This window comes from Onychostoma macrolepis, chromosome 09, assembly GCF_012432095.1.
Source record: "Onychostoma macrolepis isolate SWU-2019 chromosome 09, ASM1243209v1, whole genome shotgun sequence".
Lineage (NCBI taxonomy): Eukaryota > Metazoa > Chordata > Actinopteri > Cypriniformes > Cyprinidae > Onychostoma > Onychostoma macrolepis.
Window position 1 is genome coordinate 28,777,664 of NC_081163.1, and position 17,388 is coordinate 28,795,051.

Consider the following 17,388-nt stretch of genomic DNA (forward strand, 5'->3'; position numbering starts at 1 on the left):
GAGCTACTTGCTCATTCTGATGACAGTGCAGTTTTGTGAATTAAATGAGAAAATAAAAGATTCCAGGAATTCAAAAAATAACAGAGTGAACATTGGTAATATTTTACATTATTGTCAAGTTACATAAATATTACAATTGTGATAAATGGTTTCAGCGTTGTGGTATAAAAGCATATTTGTGCCCATCCATTTATCTTATAGCTGGTAAAATCTATGCTCAATGTTGTGTTTTAGAGTTTCTTTCTTTTTATAACACTTTTCTTGTTTTTATAATGTAATATTTGTGACTAAAAATGTTTCAGTTTTAGTGTGCAGTTTGTTTGTTCTTTACTGCGTAAGACAAAGCGTGTTTGCAATTAGCTCACCAAAATAGCTTCAGTTTACTGTACGTTATTAGTATTATTTAGTTCTTATTCGCTGGACAGTGTAAGCTTAACCATAACATTTATTTGCCCAAACAAAACCATGTGTTTATTCTTCCAGCTGTAGCTCAGGCTTTCTTGATGTGACAAATGCATAGAGCTTAGTACTGTTTTTTAGGAAAAGGAAGTGCATAAATTCCGCTATGTAACATATAGTATGGAATTTGATGAGCTGCCCCATGTGTTTTTGTCTTTCCTTCAATTTCCAAGAGATGACATGACCTCTGTTGAACCTGGCCGTCTAATAAACGGCACTGTCTGGTGTGTAGGACCCAGCGAAAAAGGGAAGCTCCCGGTGAGAACTGAGAAGAGAGAGAGAGAGAGAGCGCGAGAAAGAGAGAGAGAGAGACTCCTCCTCGTCTCCGGTGTCAAACTTGACATCAGCCTCTGAGCCGAGAATGGTAACTTGTGTCGGAACAGAAGCCCTCACATGAGTGGCATGCTTCATGGAGTTATGTACCTTGCTTTGCCCCCTCAACTGCTATCATGGATTGCAAACCCTTAATACTTTTCCTTTTTCTCTTCACGTTTATTTCCAGCGCAGAATTCATTATTCATCCGTCCAATGAAGGTAAGATAACGTCTGGAGTGCGAGACATATTCTACCTCATCTCTGCTTCTGCTGTAGTGTGTGATAGACTCTGTCTTTACAATACTGCCAATTGACTTGCGCTGGACCAGACAGGGTTTTTATTCTGCTCGGCTTTGACAGGGGAAATGTCATCGAAGTGAATAGTTACCTTATTTACCTCCGAAGCTCATCCAATTAGCCGCGGCGAATTCGATCATATTGGTTAAACGCTCGCTCGTTCACTTTATGTCAGAGCTGCTGCTCCAAATGAACCGAATCAATAATATCGCAGTTCTGCGTGAGACGCATTGAATTGCTTGCGCGAGAAATAGATGGAAAGATCCCGCTGCAAATTCAACTTTTAGTGCTGTTTATTATTGTTTGTTAGGGTTACTTGAGCTGCGTGATAAAAGCATGTTTTGAAACGATCGATCGGTTGGGAAAGCACGACCGCGCAACGACTGAGCGCGAAATCCAGTCCGAAAATCAACTGGGCATATCGCATAATGTTAAAATAGACTATATATGTAAAGGCTCTTTGTGCATTTGATGTATTTTTAATTTCTTCATAATTAAGAAATTGCTTAAATTATTTTGTGGTTATCTTGTATGGAGTCTAGCTATAAGGCATATTTACATGCGCTGTAAGTTTGTGCACCGAGTTTATTCAGTTGCACTACGCTTTTGTTGTAATACGTGAAATACTTCAACTTATTGGATATACTTTGCTTCAAATGCGCCCTTTGGGTAAGCAGATATTTAGGCTGCAATCGGGTGTCTGTCACATATTCAAATAACCAATATTCTTTATTATTATTATTATTATTTATGTATTTTAACTTAGGCTAAAGCACACGTTGATATTAACGTAAAGCATAAACATAGAAGTGTTAATATTTGCTCTTATAAGCTGGTTGATTTTATGAATATTACTCAAAAATAATAGGTTACATTAGAGTTTATTGATGCCGATGTTGTTCCAGTTATCTCAGTTGTTTAATGCTAATCACACGATTAGTTATTAACTTAAATATATTTGCACATGTGTTGACATCTTATTTTAAATTTTCAATCACATATGAGCTATTGGATAATCTGTACAACTACAGTAAAGGCCTACAAACTGATGAAATTTCAAATAAAGTGATGAGATGACAATCGTTTTTAAAATCAATAACTTAAAAAACTAAGCATATCAACATTTGAAGCCAGCAAAGTTAGGTACAGATGCACTCTCTCTATTTTATTTGTATTTTTTTTTTAACAAAACAGTTGTTATTTCTAGGACACTGTATTTGTATTTTGACATCTAAACGTCCTTTGTGAAGCACTTAAAAAAGCGGCGGGGTCGAGATGTAGATGTAGGCCTAAATAATGAGTGTGTTTTATTTCTTTTTATATTTGCTTTATATGCGTGTTCACCCCGTTTTTATGTATCTTATGAATATCCCTAACTGTTTTGTTCACATTGATTAGCATTGCTTGACACGTTCAGAGCTATAAAGTATTTTTCTATAGTCGTTCAAGGGGGTGAGGGGGGGGGGGGACGTGAGACTTTTTGTGTATAGCCCATCTATAGAAGTTTCCGTCAGTATTGTCACATATTCGATATATAGACCTGTTTATTAGCATTTCCAAAACTTCAGGTGCTCTTGACTATAATTGGCCTAATTAGAGAAAAAAGAGAAAGAGACATTCGTTAATCTCATTCAGTAGCCTACTATTATGAAGCGGAGATGGAAAGATTCGTTTAGTGGTGGGAATTTACGTTCGAAATGAAACATATTCAGGTCAATTTGCTATTATTGGGTTTAGAATTGTTATTTTTGTATCAGAGTGTAGAATGATCTTTGTAGAAAGATAAGATGTGTTAGGCTGTATGCTGTCAACACAAACAGCATACAGCATACAGGCGATCTTTCTGATGTTTCACGACGCTTTAGCTGTCTGTTCTGAGGAACAGAGCGGCTTTTCTCTCTTATTGTGATTTATGGGCTGTGAATTACCTTTTGCTGAAAAAGTATGTAATGGGACGTGTTTTTCACCAGAGAGTGTCAGTATAGAGCCGCAGCTATTGATATCATTTGGAGCAAAGTGTTTTTTTACAGCTTGCAGTCGCCTAATCAGCTCAGCTGTGGTGTCAATACTATCCTAACATGATCTGAATTAATAAAAATAGTAGGTTTATTTTTTATTAGCGAACTAATGTTGGACGTGTTAAGCGTCAGAGGCCAGTTGATGACCTCTAGGTAATCGCGGCTCACCTCCCGAAATTCATGCATTGACGCATTGTCTGCCTCAATTGAATTATGGTTTGATTAAAAAAGTAGGTAGCTAGTTCAACTATACCTTTCATGTTCATATTAACCCCCTTTCTTAGAATAATACATGTCCTACACAACGAGCATTAATTCAGAAAAAAAAAAAAAAAATATATATATATATATATATATATATATATATATATATCTTATGAGACTCATAAATCCTTTCAGAGTCAATAGGCTATGAAACATAACTGAAAAGTTATATTGGCTATCGATGCGAAGCGAGAGCATATCCCCCCCTTTTTTAGGAAATAAACTCTAGTGGAGTTTGAAACTTATTCATCTTTCATTTCGTATTTATTTATTTCATTTCAATAATATTTCATCACATAACTTTCCTTGGTTAACAAATCCCATGGAACTGATTCTTGACTTGACACCAATGACTTTTCAGTTCAGACGCTTTCTTTCTGCTCGGGCCGATTTACTACATGGGCCGTGCACTTTAACCCTTCACATCAGGTCGTAAAATATGAATAATAATAATCAAAACTTTAAAGTAAAGTCTTAATTGCGTGTAATGAATTTTAATAACCAAATCCGTGTTTCGCGCACCTCATTGCGACCTCATTCGTGTCGGTCACCGTGTGTGTTATTAGCATGTGTGTTTAAAGATAGAGGATAAAATATATGTAGGCTAAGGCCGAAACACGTTACTATGTCAGTTTAATTTAATTGAGCAAAATTAAGTATTGAAATACATTTTAAAATCTACAGCTGGCGGGAATTATTATTATTATTATTTATTTATTTTAACGATTAGAAAGTTGAGGAACAATTTAAGTACTGAAAACTTTAAGAGACTTAACTATAGCCAGCAACATCTATAAACAACAACTTGTAATAATAATAATAATATAAATAAATAAATAAATATTGACTGGCCAGTTGACCTCTGTAATTTAGGTATGTATTTTCTGAATATCCAAGCAGCACAGTAATAGTCTAAAAATATTCTTGACTATTTTTACTGCATTTTTCCTATAGGCTGTGTTTGAAAACAACAAAGTAACTTGAGGCCTACTTGTGCTGTCCTGTAGATGCACACAGTATGAAATCTCACTTTTCTTTCTTTTGTTATTTTTTTTTTTTTTTTTTTCTCACAACAAAGTCTTGTTCATCTTTTTTTCCTCTCTTGGGTAATTTATTATTTTTCTCATTTTTGAAATACAAATTATATTCTGTTGACACTGCTAATTGTAAATAGGATTTTTTTTTTCATACTTAAAATATACAAATTAAACTTCACTGGTTTAAAGTTTATTTAATGAACAGTGTCAATTTTCGTAATTAGTAGCAGCGGGTTTAATGCCATTATATTTTATTTTTTTAATAAACAACACATGGCAGGGAAAAAAAAAAAACGGAATTGATATCTTCTTTTTTTGGATCTGGGCACACTGCCTAGTGAAACATACTTCTGTTTAAAGAAGCAAATTAATTTCTCTGCCATTTAGCTTGGCCTATGTGAGTCACGTTTGTGGTGGGTAAAGTTTTGGGAGCAGTCTAGTGTAATGCATATCGCCTATCCTGTCGTCCGTATAGGCTGCTCACGACAGACAGTTTTCCGAGCATGTGGGATTACAGCGAACAGTTGACCACATCCTTACACGCCGATTTCAACTAAAACAACACTGAAATATCTCAGGAAATCTTCCCAAAGTCCATCAGCATCAGCTCCAGAATAGAGCATCTGCCAAAAACATAAATACAGACGTAAACGAATCACACAACACAACTACGTTCCTAAGGTTTCCATTTTCTAACTTGTGGCCAAGATGGCGCAGTACGCAAGCCACAGCGCTCCTCTCGCTCAGACTACGTGATGGCAGCACGACATGGTGTGGTGTGATGTCACGGTGCACTAGTTTCCAGACGGGACGGCTGATGTTTTTTAGACGTTTGGAAATTTGCTTACACATACAGTACAAACGCATCCAATGCATACCGTATCATCAATATAACCATAACATGTGTGGTTGTGCTGATGGGTGGATTTTGGATGGAGATGGTGGACAGAAAAGCTGCAAGCATTCGGAGGGGCAGAGACATACACCCTGAGACTCGATTGAATTATTCATGGCGTAGAGGTTAATACTTCATTGCCATCGTGCCACTATGGGCGGAAGCTTCGATCAAGCTGCAGGACCTGCAATTTGCTATTGTTTTTCCATTTGAATGTGTTTATTTTTGGTTTTTCGGCTAGTTGAGTTGGGGAATTAGTAAACTCATAGCGCCAAATCCCGACAGCTCTTGAATCTAAAACCCAAAATGTGGTTTGACTTGTAAGGAAGCCATAAATCATAAAACTTACAAGTACTGACCTCTTGGTTTTGGGCTCCGTGGCGACCCTTGGTGAAGGTAGACCAGCTGCAGGGGAGGATCTAGTGCGGGTGAGAAAAGGGATCATTGGAGCAGCAGTGGATATTTTGGACACACATATCGCGGCCTCTTGTTCTCACTCGAAAATCCTTTGAAAATAATCCGCCATGTGTTTTATACACCCACAGTCAGATTTTAATAAAGCCAGGCATCAGCTCCTCTGCTCTGCGAGGACCCGGCGGTTTTGAGGTGTTCAGACACCTGACTCTCATCTTAATTCAATAACAGATTTAATTAACTACCTGAGAGGTGAAAAGGACGGTGAGGAGAGAAGGCAGTGTGCCATTTACGGGCCATATGGTTCTCTTAAACCCATGCAAATCTCATTCAGATCATAATTGACAGCCGTGATCGCAGATATGTGTAACGTTAGTGGCTATTTTCTGCGAGTGCTGTATGCTATTCACCTGAAACACAGTGAGATCTTAAGAATTATGTGACAAGGCAGTTGTAAAAGGGCGATTTGTAACACACTACATTTCTTCACAAACAAGATGTTGGAGCAATGATACTAATTAAGCATGTGGGTTGTTGCCACATAGCATCCACTTTTCTTTTAAGAATTTGTTTTAATACAAATATGTAGGAATTTTATTTTATTTTATTTTATTTTATTTTATTTTATTTTATTTTATTTTATTTTATTTTATTTTATTTTATTTTATTTTATTTTATTTTATTTTATTTTATTTTATTTTATTTTATTTTCATTAATTAATTTTATATGGTCCTGCATTGTGATTAATACATTTTTAAAAGTACCAGTGATACTCAGTGTAGTCTGTAAATACAATGTAATAAAAGCTGCTATTTTATTTATTTGTTTATATATTTATTTATTTTTGTGGCTTAAAATGTTGCTTAAATTAATTTTCACAACAGGACATTTCAAAGCACCTATACTATTTCATGTTAAATACCCATAATATGATATAAAAGTAAAATTATGATGCCTTTGACATTAAATACTATAAGTAAATATATGCATTTAAGTTCAAAGGCATCATAATTTCACTTTTATATTGTATTATGAGTAACTGACATTAAACACTGTATGTATAGATATCCATTTAAATTCTGTTACCCATAATATGATATAAAAGTGAAATTATGTTGCCTTTGAATTTAAATATATATATATATATACTTATTATTTCATGTCAATTACACATAATATGATATAAAAGTGAAATTGTGATACATTTGAATTTAAGTGCATATATATTGACATCGCAGTCAATCAAAAATCAATCAAGTAAAAAAAATTGATTTAATATCAGTTACTCATACGGTATAAAAGTGAAATTATGATACATGATTGCATATCTATTTAATGTAAATTACTCATACTACAATTTAAACTGAAATTATGATACATTTGAATTCAAATGCATATCTATACTTACAGTATTTAAAGTAAGTTACATATAATATGATATAAAAGTGAAATTATGATGCCTTTGAATTTAAATGCATGTCTATACTTACAGTATGTAATGGCAATTACTCATAATACGACATGAAAGTGAAATTATGATAGATTCAAATTTAAGTGGATCTTTTTATTTCTAGGTTGATAGGTAAAGGTAATGGGGCAGTTTTAATACAGATTTCTTGTCTTTGTTAAATTCAATATTATGATCTCAATATAAATATACAGTATGTGTGATACTATTACTGTTGGCACTTGTACATGTTGATTATACTGTAGATTTGTAGTAATTTGTGATTTGTAAAGGAAAATGTGAACGAAATTACAGTTGCCTCATACTGAAAGTTGCTTCAGCTAAATAAATAATTTGTCATTAGTCGCGTAACCATTACATTTCACATTGAGCTGTTCTTAGATAGTTTGTGAATGAAACATTAACATTGCCTCTTTTTCACCACTGTTAATGTGTGCGATCAATGTGCCATGTGCTGATGAAAGGAAAACAATAGCTAGTAGTGCAGGGATGATACATTAGAGAGACAGAAAGCCCTTGGCGGCCTGTGGTCGGAATCCTAGATTATTGTCTCGCTCCTGTATTGATTTACCTATTTGGTGTGGTGTGGTTGGTTGGACGAGATGGCCGTTAGATCAGCTGTTCATAATCAGCCCTCTGTTTTGTGCTTGATGCTACATTTTTGGTGAAGAGGGTGGGAGATGACGTTGGCTGTGATTTCCTTCTCTTACAGCTGCAGAATTCGCCCTCTCCCATGTAGCTTTCTAATTTTATGGTCTCACATTTCCCTGGTCGGCTCAATTTGAGATGCGGGCTCGGCTCATTGAGAAATTTAAATTGGAACCAACGGAGCTGGATGTGAGCTGCCATTATCTGACATAAGCAGATAGCTTTATTATAGTTAATAGGGATCGTCTACACTATGAGAACAGCCAGCTGTTTGGCTAGTGCTCAGGTGCACTGCCGTTTTCTGCTGGAATTTGATAATGGGGTCTGTAAAAGACTGATATATAGACTAGAAGTCAAAATTACGGATGCACCTGACTGAATTTATACTTCTCGTGATCTTAAAAATATTCTGATCTACTGAAAAACTTAAATCAATAAAAAAAAGTAAAAAAAAAAAAAAGATTTTCTTTACAAACCTAAAATATAATTTTTATTTAATTTAATTTCATAAATGTAATGAATAGTAAAAAGTAAAGTTGTCCCATCGTATGATATTCTGTACAAAATTAAAATACAAAACTTTTTTTTGATAATTCAGTCAAGTAGATGCTATAAATAAAATCATTCATCTAAATGTTTTAATTTTTATATTTTTATTTGTAATTTGATGAATGAAAAGCAATAGACTATTCATAACAAATAAGCAAGTTTATTTTGTTATTTAATTTAATTTAATAAATAGTTCAGTAATAATGATTTATAATAATAATAATAATATAATTATTAATAAAGTAAATACATGATAAAGGTAAACAATGGAAATAGGAGATATAAAAAAATTTGGTCACTAAAATGTTATTATTATTATTATTAAAAAATGTTATTTTAACATTTCGATAACTTTACTATTGTTCTAAAATCTGCAAAACAATAAATGAGTCAATAATAATAAATATTGAAGAATGAGCAAGTGTGTCCAAATTTCTGACTGGTACTAGGAACAAATTTCTTACGTTTAGAAGGTGTATTGGCCCCGATTTGGACATCATGTCATGCTTTGCGATAAGAAAATAAATACTGGCAATAAAGTATATGTTTCTAGGCTCTTTAAGAAAAGAAAGGTTTATGTCATCCATGTCCCATATGTCCATTTGTGGTTTGGCTGGATGTTTTCTGGCCGTCGCTGTAGGCAGAATGAGTGACACAGCTATTAGTAGGGGCCATAGACGCCATGCTGAGTGGCCCACATGTCAGCTGGGATTATGCGTTTACTGTACGCCGACGGAGGCTTTTGTTCTCTCTCTTTGTGCCTGTAGAAGCCTTGCTCAATCAAACAGGAGTCGTTGTTATGAGAGCAGGAGACACTGAGATGTCAAGAGCTTGTCACGACCTTCCCTGCTGTAGCACGCTATGCAGCCAGCCAGCCATTTTTAATAATGCAGTAATATTTCCTTTGCTGTCGTCTCCCACTGTTTTAGTTTTCATTTTCCATTGTTGTTTTTTGTTGTTTTTGTTTTTTTTATGTTCACTGCATTTTAGTTGATTGGATTGGACAAGGATTTGATATTGTGTTTAATAAAAATGAAATTTTCTACACAAATAGAAATAAATATTGAATACAAAGGCAGATACAGATTAAACAGTGTGTGAGTTAAATCAAACAATAATATCTGAGAATTTTCAAATATTTATATTGCATAAATTAGAAAAACATTAATAAGCAAAATATGGATAGGAAATAAAGAATTTGTCCTATAAATATGAAATGTGGTGAAAAAATTATATTTTATATCTTCAAATAAATAACAAAATAAACACACACACACACACACACACACACATATATATATATATATATATATATATATAATGTATTTATTTAGGATTGATCAGTATGACTAAAGTAATATGTTATGAGTAGTCTTATATCACATTAACTGAATTTATAATATGTATTTCATATAGTCATTTTTGTATAAATAGTCAGTAATAAATATTTAGAAAGTGAGGAATGAAATAAAAATGACTTGTTTTGGAACAAAATGTATTGTGAAAAAAAGGAAATTTGAAAAAGAAATAAATGTTTAGTAATTGAATGAATTAAAGCTGTTATACCAATAAAGTAATTATATTAGAGAGAAAATGTAGCATTTTGCTTTGTTTTGAGGTGACGTAGTTACACGTTTCATGTACGTTTAACAGTAAATAATGCAATAATTAACCAAACCTTAACCCTAATCTTGTAGTTACTCAGTATTTATTTCTTGTAATTACACAATAACAGCATCATCCTAAATTGGGGTTAAATGTTTAAAAAAAACAATCATGTTCTAGCTATAATCTTTTATCAATATATCGCTTTAATATATTGAATCCTTTCAGATGGTGCTTGTCAGATGAAAGAAACCATTTGTGATTTGTTTGCCTCGTTAAAGATGCCTATCAGTGAAATAATATCCTAAAACACACAAGATCAGCGATGGGTCAGACGTTAAAGATCCCATCATGCACGTGGTAACGAGGGTAACTTTTCTCCAGCCAGTTAAAGCTCGTGCGGCTAACTGAAAAATATTCCTTTGAAGGATGAGTTCGTTGACTCCATTGTTTGTTTAATTGGATTGTGGCATAAAGCAGTGCAGCTGAGTAAATACGTTGTTGACGAGGACACTGCACACTGAGAGTGGGTGAAACCGGATCTAAAAAGGGCTAACTGCTTATTTGTTTCTCTCCCCTTCTCTCTTTTCTACAGTTAACCTGTTGGACTCCAAAGCAAGCCAAGGGGAGCTGGGCTGGATATCATCCCCATCTCATGGGGTGAGTGCTGCAGACCTAATCCATATTTCTTAGTGGAAAAGAAGTGAACAGAGATTTCGTGCTTTGAGGATGTTGTTGGGGAGCCAAAATGTTGTGTGCAATTTATTATTTGTAGTTTCAAAAACTAATATGATAATTTCAAGTGATTTTGTTTGGATAATTTTACAAAATATTTAGGGGCTTGACAATAATTGTATATAAACTAACATTAATTAGAGTTTAACTGATAAAGTTAGAATTGCATTTTAATTTTTAAAAACACATTTTTTGAAATGATTACATTTATTTAGTGTTTTGTAAAATGGTCTCTTCTACTCACCAAGACTGAATTTATTTTTATCAAAAATACAGTAAAAAACAGTAAAATTGTGAAATATTATTACAATTTAAAATAACTGTTTTCTACTTGAATATATTTTAAAATGTAATTTACTCCTGTGATTCAAAGCTGATTTTCAGCTTCATTACTATTCAGAAATCATTTTATTATGCTGATTTGCTGAAATATATTTTGTGTTTCTAATTATTTCAGTGTTGAACACTGCAAAAAGAAACCTGGAAAGAAAGGTATCACGGTTTCCACAAAATATGAAGCAACAAAACCTCAACATTTATAATAATAAGAAGAACAATTATTAATAATTGAGCACCAGTAATAATTGATAATAAATGAGTGTCAAATATTAGAATGATTAGCACATTTACTTATATTAGCATATCAGAATGATTTCTGAAGGATCATGTGACACTGAAAACTGGAGTAATGATGCTGAAAAGTCAGCATTATATCACAGGAATAAATTACATTTTAAAATATATTTCAGTAGAAAAAGGTCTTTTAAATTTAAATAATATTTGATCAAGTAAATGCAGCCTTGGTAAGCATAAGAGATTTCTTTCAAAATCAAAATCAAAATCAAAAAAAAAAAAAAAAAGCTTAATTATTCCAAAAGTATTTCAACCGTTTATATAAAAAATACAGACAACATATATTATGATCATTATAAAACAAAATATGAGAACGCTAAGCCCAAAGGTATGCTTTTCATGTCAGTGCAGAACAAGTCATGGTACTTTATTTTTGTTGTCAAAACCTCAAGGTCGCAACTTCCGATAATAACCATGTTTATTTGTCGAGCTGCACAGGTATTGGTCTCAAGGGTTACTCGGACCAAACCGTTCTTTAAACTTTATTATGTGTTAAAATGACTTGCTGGCAGTTGCTAAAGGTAATCCAGTAATTTGTTCCATATAGCTGCCAAACCTTGTTTCCCCTCGTTCTTTTTTACTGTTGGCACAGTAAAACGTGAAGCTTTCCTTTCTTAGAAGCAAGGGAGAAGAAAAGGGAAGGTAAAGAAAAAGAAAAAGAAAAAAAAAAAACATGAAGCAAAAAAACAAAAAGGTCATTTGCATTTTATATTAATTGCTTTTTAATGTAGAGTGCGTTTATGGAAAATTGAGTAATTGCACAAATTTGCTAGATTAATTTCTAAACGTTCATAAGTTCAACAGAGAAAGCATCATTAATCTTTACAATAGCCATAAAGGTGATTTAAAATGAAAAAGGAAATCCCTCGCAGATACGCGCTGAATGCTCTGGGATTTATTAAGTCGGTGTGTAGCCGTTGTCACGATTACAGCGAAGATCAGGTTCTCAAGGTGAATTAACTCTAATTACTCAGGACTTCTCCCTAGTTTGGAGCGATAAGCATTTTGCCCTGAAAGCTATGCCCTCAAAAATGATTTCAAATAATGTGCCGCTGCAGCGCTGACACTGACGGATGGGCCGCCCGCCTTCTGCCTGTGTAAGCACAAATCGGCCCGGTTAAAGCAAATTAAGAGCTAAAGCCCATCGGACGCTCCCTGTGCGGCCGCCCGCTCAGATAAGGGCAGTAAATATAAACCGGCCCTGCGCAGACAGCTCTTTAAACATGCAGCGCTGTTTATTACGGCCTCTCCAAATTGCATCAGGTCTCAGCCTGGGATTCATTACCCAACGCAGTCGGATTACTCTGTCTGCGTGTGAACCGCTGCGATCTGTTGCGCTGCTCTGAGGACTCGACGCAATTGTTCTTCGAGTTGGTAAAGAGCGTCTTTGCTGTGGCATCTGTGGAGATGCCGATTAGAGCTTGATTGGTGGTTGTAGTTTTGGGGTTTGGAATGCCTCGTTTCTCTAAAGCTGTTTTAGCTCAGGAACAGAACGAGAAATGCAAATGGATCTTGAACACTGGCTTGGCATTGGCATTGTTTTTAATTCCATTTAAGATTTTTGAATGAATAACAGGATTGATCTGTCGCACTGGGAGTATTGGTGGCTGTACTGGATAGCAGGCCAGAAATGTAAATATTCTGGGCTGCAAATATTTTTCATTGTTTTAAAATAATTTTCTTTGGTTAGGGTAGCAGAACTAGTTTTTGAAGTATGTAGAAATATCTATTCATGCAGTGTAAAATCTTCATTTAGAATTGATTGGTTTGTCTAAAATTATATTTTCTGGTATGCTTATTGGATTCATATGCATATCATGTAGTTATCGTAAAAAAAAAAAATACAAAATATGTTTTTAGGACAAATTTAACTGTGAAAATGTTTTGGAACAAAATGTATTGTGAAAAATGCAACACAAATAAATAAATGAAAATATGTATATACATTTTATTTTTTTATTTATACATTTCAAATTTTTCTCTTCTGGTTTATACATCTAACCTTATCTAACAGCAGGTGGAAAAAACAGACACTTTATTATAAAGTTAGTATTTTTTAGACAATATTAAACCAATTTTGTTGGCTTCAGTACAGTAACAAAATAAGTAGCAGTTATTTATTTTTAATAATATTTCACTTTTTCCTCACACTATTTTAAACAAAATATATATAGTTGTGTATATATATATATATATATATATATATATATACGCACACACGCACGCAGACAGACAGACGGATAGATAGATAGATAGATGATAGATAGATAGATAGATAGATAGATAGATAGATAGATAGATAGATAGATAGATAGATAGATAGATAGATAGATAGATAGATAGATAGATAGATTGGATAATTCAGCAAATTAAATGCTAAAATTCTTACTTTTTCTATTTTTATTTGTAATTTTATGAATGCAAAACAATAGATTATTCATAACAACTGAATAAGTCATCTGTGCTGAGTTAAAAATGAAAACTCAAAGCAATAAAACTAATATAAAAGATTGTTTTGACTCAAACTTCATCAGCATTCCTTAATAACCTACTTCCTCGTCTTATTTTGGTCTCTAAAAATCTGGAGTAGAAGCCAGAAGATCTGCTGCGTCGTAGCATAATCGACTGAGACAAAACAGGCAGCAAACACAAAATTTTCATTATGCGTCTCTGAAGTCACACTCTGCCAGCGCCTGCAGCGAAAGACAATATTTCCAACATGATGCTAAAACTCATTTAGTTTTTCCCCCCTGAAAGGAAACTGTGAAAGGCCTCCAGCTGTACAAAGTGCAAAGAAAACCCCCTCTATAAAGGTGGATTAGCACGTCATATGGCCGCAGCGGGGTGAGCGGACAGCACACAATGTGTTATGGTTCCTCTGTGGTAAAAGCTGTGATGAAAAGGTATTGACTGATAGGGTACAGTTGTCGCTGTGACCTAGTACAAGAAATCTTAGATGGTGAAGCACTTGTCATTTCTAGTGTTTCCTGCTGTATTGTGGGAATGGGGTGGGCTCACATATAAACATTTTTTTTTTTTTTCAGTTTTCTTTTTGGAGTGATTTGTGTCTTCAATTTAGTTTGGGAGGCGTATTTCTTTGTAATATAATATGGATGAGTTTATGCTTCTTGAACGGTGTTGGTAAGCTGATTTGAAGCTGTAGCTTCTCAAAATACAAGCTGCACATAAATTAAAGTAATTTAGTAAGCTACACTTAAGTAGTTAGCAGCACAACAACCAATCAACAAGTAGCTATCTACAGCAACTCTATGTAGGGTGGCAATGTATTTTTATTTATTTTAATTTTTTTTAATTACGTCAGATAATATATTTTGAAGCTTTCTTTCTTTCTTTCTTTCACATGTAAAAAAGAATTGTGCTTAATTTTTATTTTAATACAAATTTTAATTTTATGTAATGTGCATTTGTAGTGTTCTTCATCTCTTTAAAGTATACTTTAGGAAACTACTGTTATGCTACCAAAAATTGTAATTAGGTCATTTGGGATGCTATTTTAGTTAGTTGCTCCCCAACACTATTACTGAGTCGGTTAAATCAATGTAAAATTAATTTATATGGTTTCCAAAAGAGAAAAAAATAATTTGCTAAGAATGGATAACAAAAGCTAGCATTAGCTTATCTCTCGTTAAACTGTGTCACTTACACTTTTATTCCACTCAAGCTTTGTACAAAGTGTATTTGCAATGGTATCGAGCCCTCAGAGCACAATTGTCTGAGCTCAGTCAGAGCTTTGTTTGTGTCAATTAGTACAAATGTGTAGTTGACAGCGAGCAGCCATCTCCTCCAGATACTCATTTCCTTTGCTAGATCTCCTGTGTACACATAAGTGCGTCTTTTCCTCCGTGCCCTCTCCAGCATTCCGGCGTTCAGACTCTAATGGAGTCCTCGCGAACAGAATCCACTCTAATTTTGTCCATCATAATGAAGAGAGCGAGATTTGATAGAGAAACCGCGTGCACCTATTCAGGAAATGTGCATGTGATGCCAGCGAAAGCCAGCAGTATATGTCAGTCTTCGCTAACTAATGCAATTCCATTGTAATACGAGCGAGAGGAGGATTATAATTTTATTACATATCTGTCTGAAACATAAGCTCTGCTCCACTTTGTCCACAAGTGCCAGGGAATCTATTAGTTTAAAGTACCAGTTGGCCTGTGTGCACACTGAGTGTACACAGGGGGGAGTTGGGCCGCAGCCCTGCCAAATGTACCAACTGCTGATTTCCTCGTTTCTCTGCTGCTTTCCTTGCTGGAGGGGGATTACTATTGTAAAGTGATATTCGGAGAAACCTAAAGTCATCTTCGGTCTGCCCGTCGAGTGTAAAGTTGCAAAGCACAGGGCTGACGTCTCCCGCTGTGGAGAAGGAAATACAGACTGGTGTCCAATCGCTCTTGGAGAAATCAATGTGGCCTTTAGAAGCTGCTGTCCGTAAAAGAGATATCCAGACAGGGCTTTTACAGTTTTTCCCTCTCTATAACCGGGTGGTATGTGTTATAAAGCAAAGTAATTTGAAAGAGATTGGCTTGGTCTATGTTGATGTCATTCATGGCAGCAGACAGTCCATGTAATACACTATTCTCAAGTGTGTGTGATTTACACATCGTATATGACGTTTCATTTATTTTGGCAGCCGTGGTTTCAGAACAGTCATTCTCTATCCAGTTTGATAATGCGGTACAGCCCAGGCACCTGGACTTCATTTGAAGCATCGGCTATGTTGGTGAACGCAAGTAAATAACTCACAAAATGCAGCTGAGACAAATGACCGGCTGAAATCTCCACTGATTTATTTCAATTTGCATCATATTTGTTCACTTCACAAGTTCATAAACACAATATCAGAAGCAGATTCCATTGTTCTGTAATCATAACACCTAATTTAAATCCTGCTTTATCGCAGATTTACACCGAATCAGGAAGGGTGCTATTCATAAAACACTGTACTGCTTTTTGCTTGTTCGTTTATTAAATGCTTTGGCTAATTTAATAATGCTTTCAGCTAGCGGTTTAAGTGCATTGCTCTCAGCTCCATTCGACACATTTTATCATGTTTAAATCCATTCTGCAGAATTACAATGATTTCTATTAATCAGCTTAAAATGTGAAGAAGAAGAAAAAAAAAACAAGATTTGGACTGGCCTAGCTATCGCTTAACTGTTGGTGAGCCAGCTGAAAAAGAGGTCAAGATAAAACTAACTCTGGAATTAAGTTTTTTTTAAAAATGGCATAAAAAAAAATTCACATTTATTGTCTAAATTCATGTTATTGAACTTATTGTGAAAGATCCATCAATGCATGTGTTGCAGTTCATTAAAAAAATAAAATAAAAATGACCATATAATTTTTAATCAAATCACATCAGCCCCGCCCTTGTCTTTAAATTAAAATCGTAAATATCTGGGTGAAATATTAAGCCACATGACTTGAGGCAAAGTCATATGACTTTTTGTTTATGCACGTTGTCTTATCAAGTATATAGTATTCACATACTGAATATATATATATATATATATATGTATATACGTAAATGCCATGAGACCAGGTAGATATATATATGAATTGTGTGAATTCTTCACACCTTGGTTTTCCATCCATCATTGCCCTAGTGAAAAAGCAATACTAAATTCCTAAAGTATACTTACCACAAATACATTTACATATTTATGTATTTAATAAAATATCCTGCAATTGTACTTTTACTATACTAAACTGGTTTACTTGAAGTCTGTTAAACTGAAACAACATATGTTGTACTTAATGCACTTTAAATGTGAAGAAGTAATGCTGAAGTCCATCTAAAAACATACTGAAGTATATTTGATTGTGCTACAGTGGAACTATTGCAAGTATACTTTAGGTTTACCTTAAATATCTTGCTTTTAAAGACTGATATTATTCAAAAATCATACAGTCCTCATCAATAGTGACATTAAAACACATTTTAGGCTTAATATTAAGAAATGTGCAATGTATACAAGTAGTAGGTTACTTCAGATAAAGTTTAAATTATAATTTTTAGATCAGTAAGT

At 34.1% G+C, this 17,388-nt stretch overlaps 1 protein-coding gene across 5 annotated transcripts in view; it reads left to right on the plus strand.

The window, feature by feature from the left end:
- The window catches only part of epha3 (eph receptor A3), a 180,322-nt gene that overhangs the window by 51,916 nt on the left and 111,018 nt on the right, over positions 1-17,388 (plus strand). For 4 of the 5 annotated variants that reach the window (XM_058786649.1, XM_058786648.1, XM_058786653.1 and 1 more), the window contains exons 1-2: positions 705-993; positions 10,566-10,630. In XM_058786649.1, coding sequence (XP_058642632.1) covers positions 909-993; positions 10,566-10,630 — 150 coding nt within the window. In that variant the 5' untranslated portion in view covers positions 705-908. Of the gene's footprint in view, positions 1-704; positions 994-10,565; positions 10,631-17,388 lie in introns of those variants that run through there. The other variant, XM_058786651.1, reaches the window with a different exon arrangement.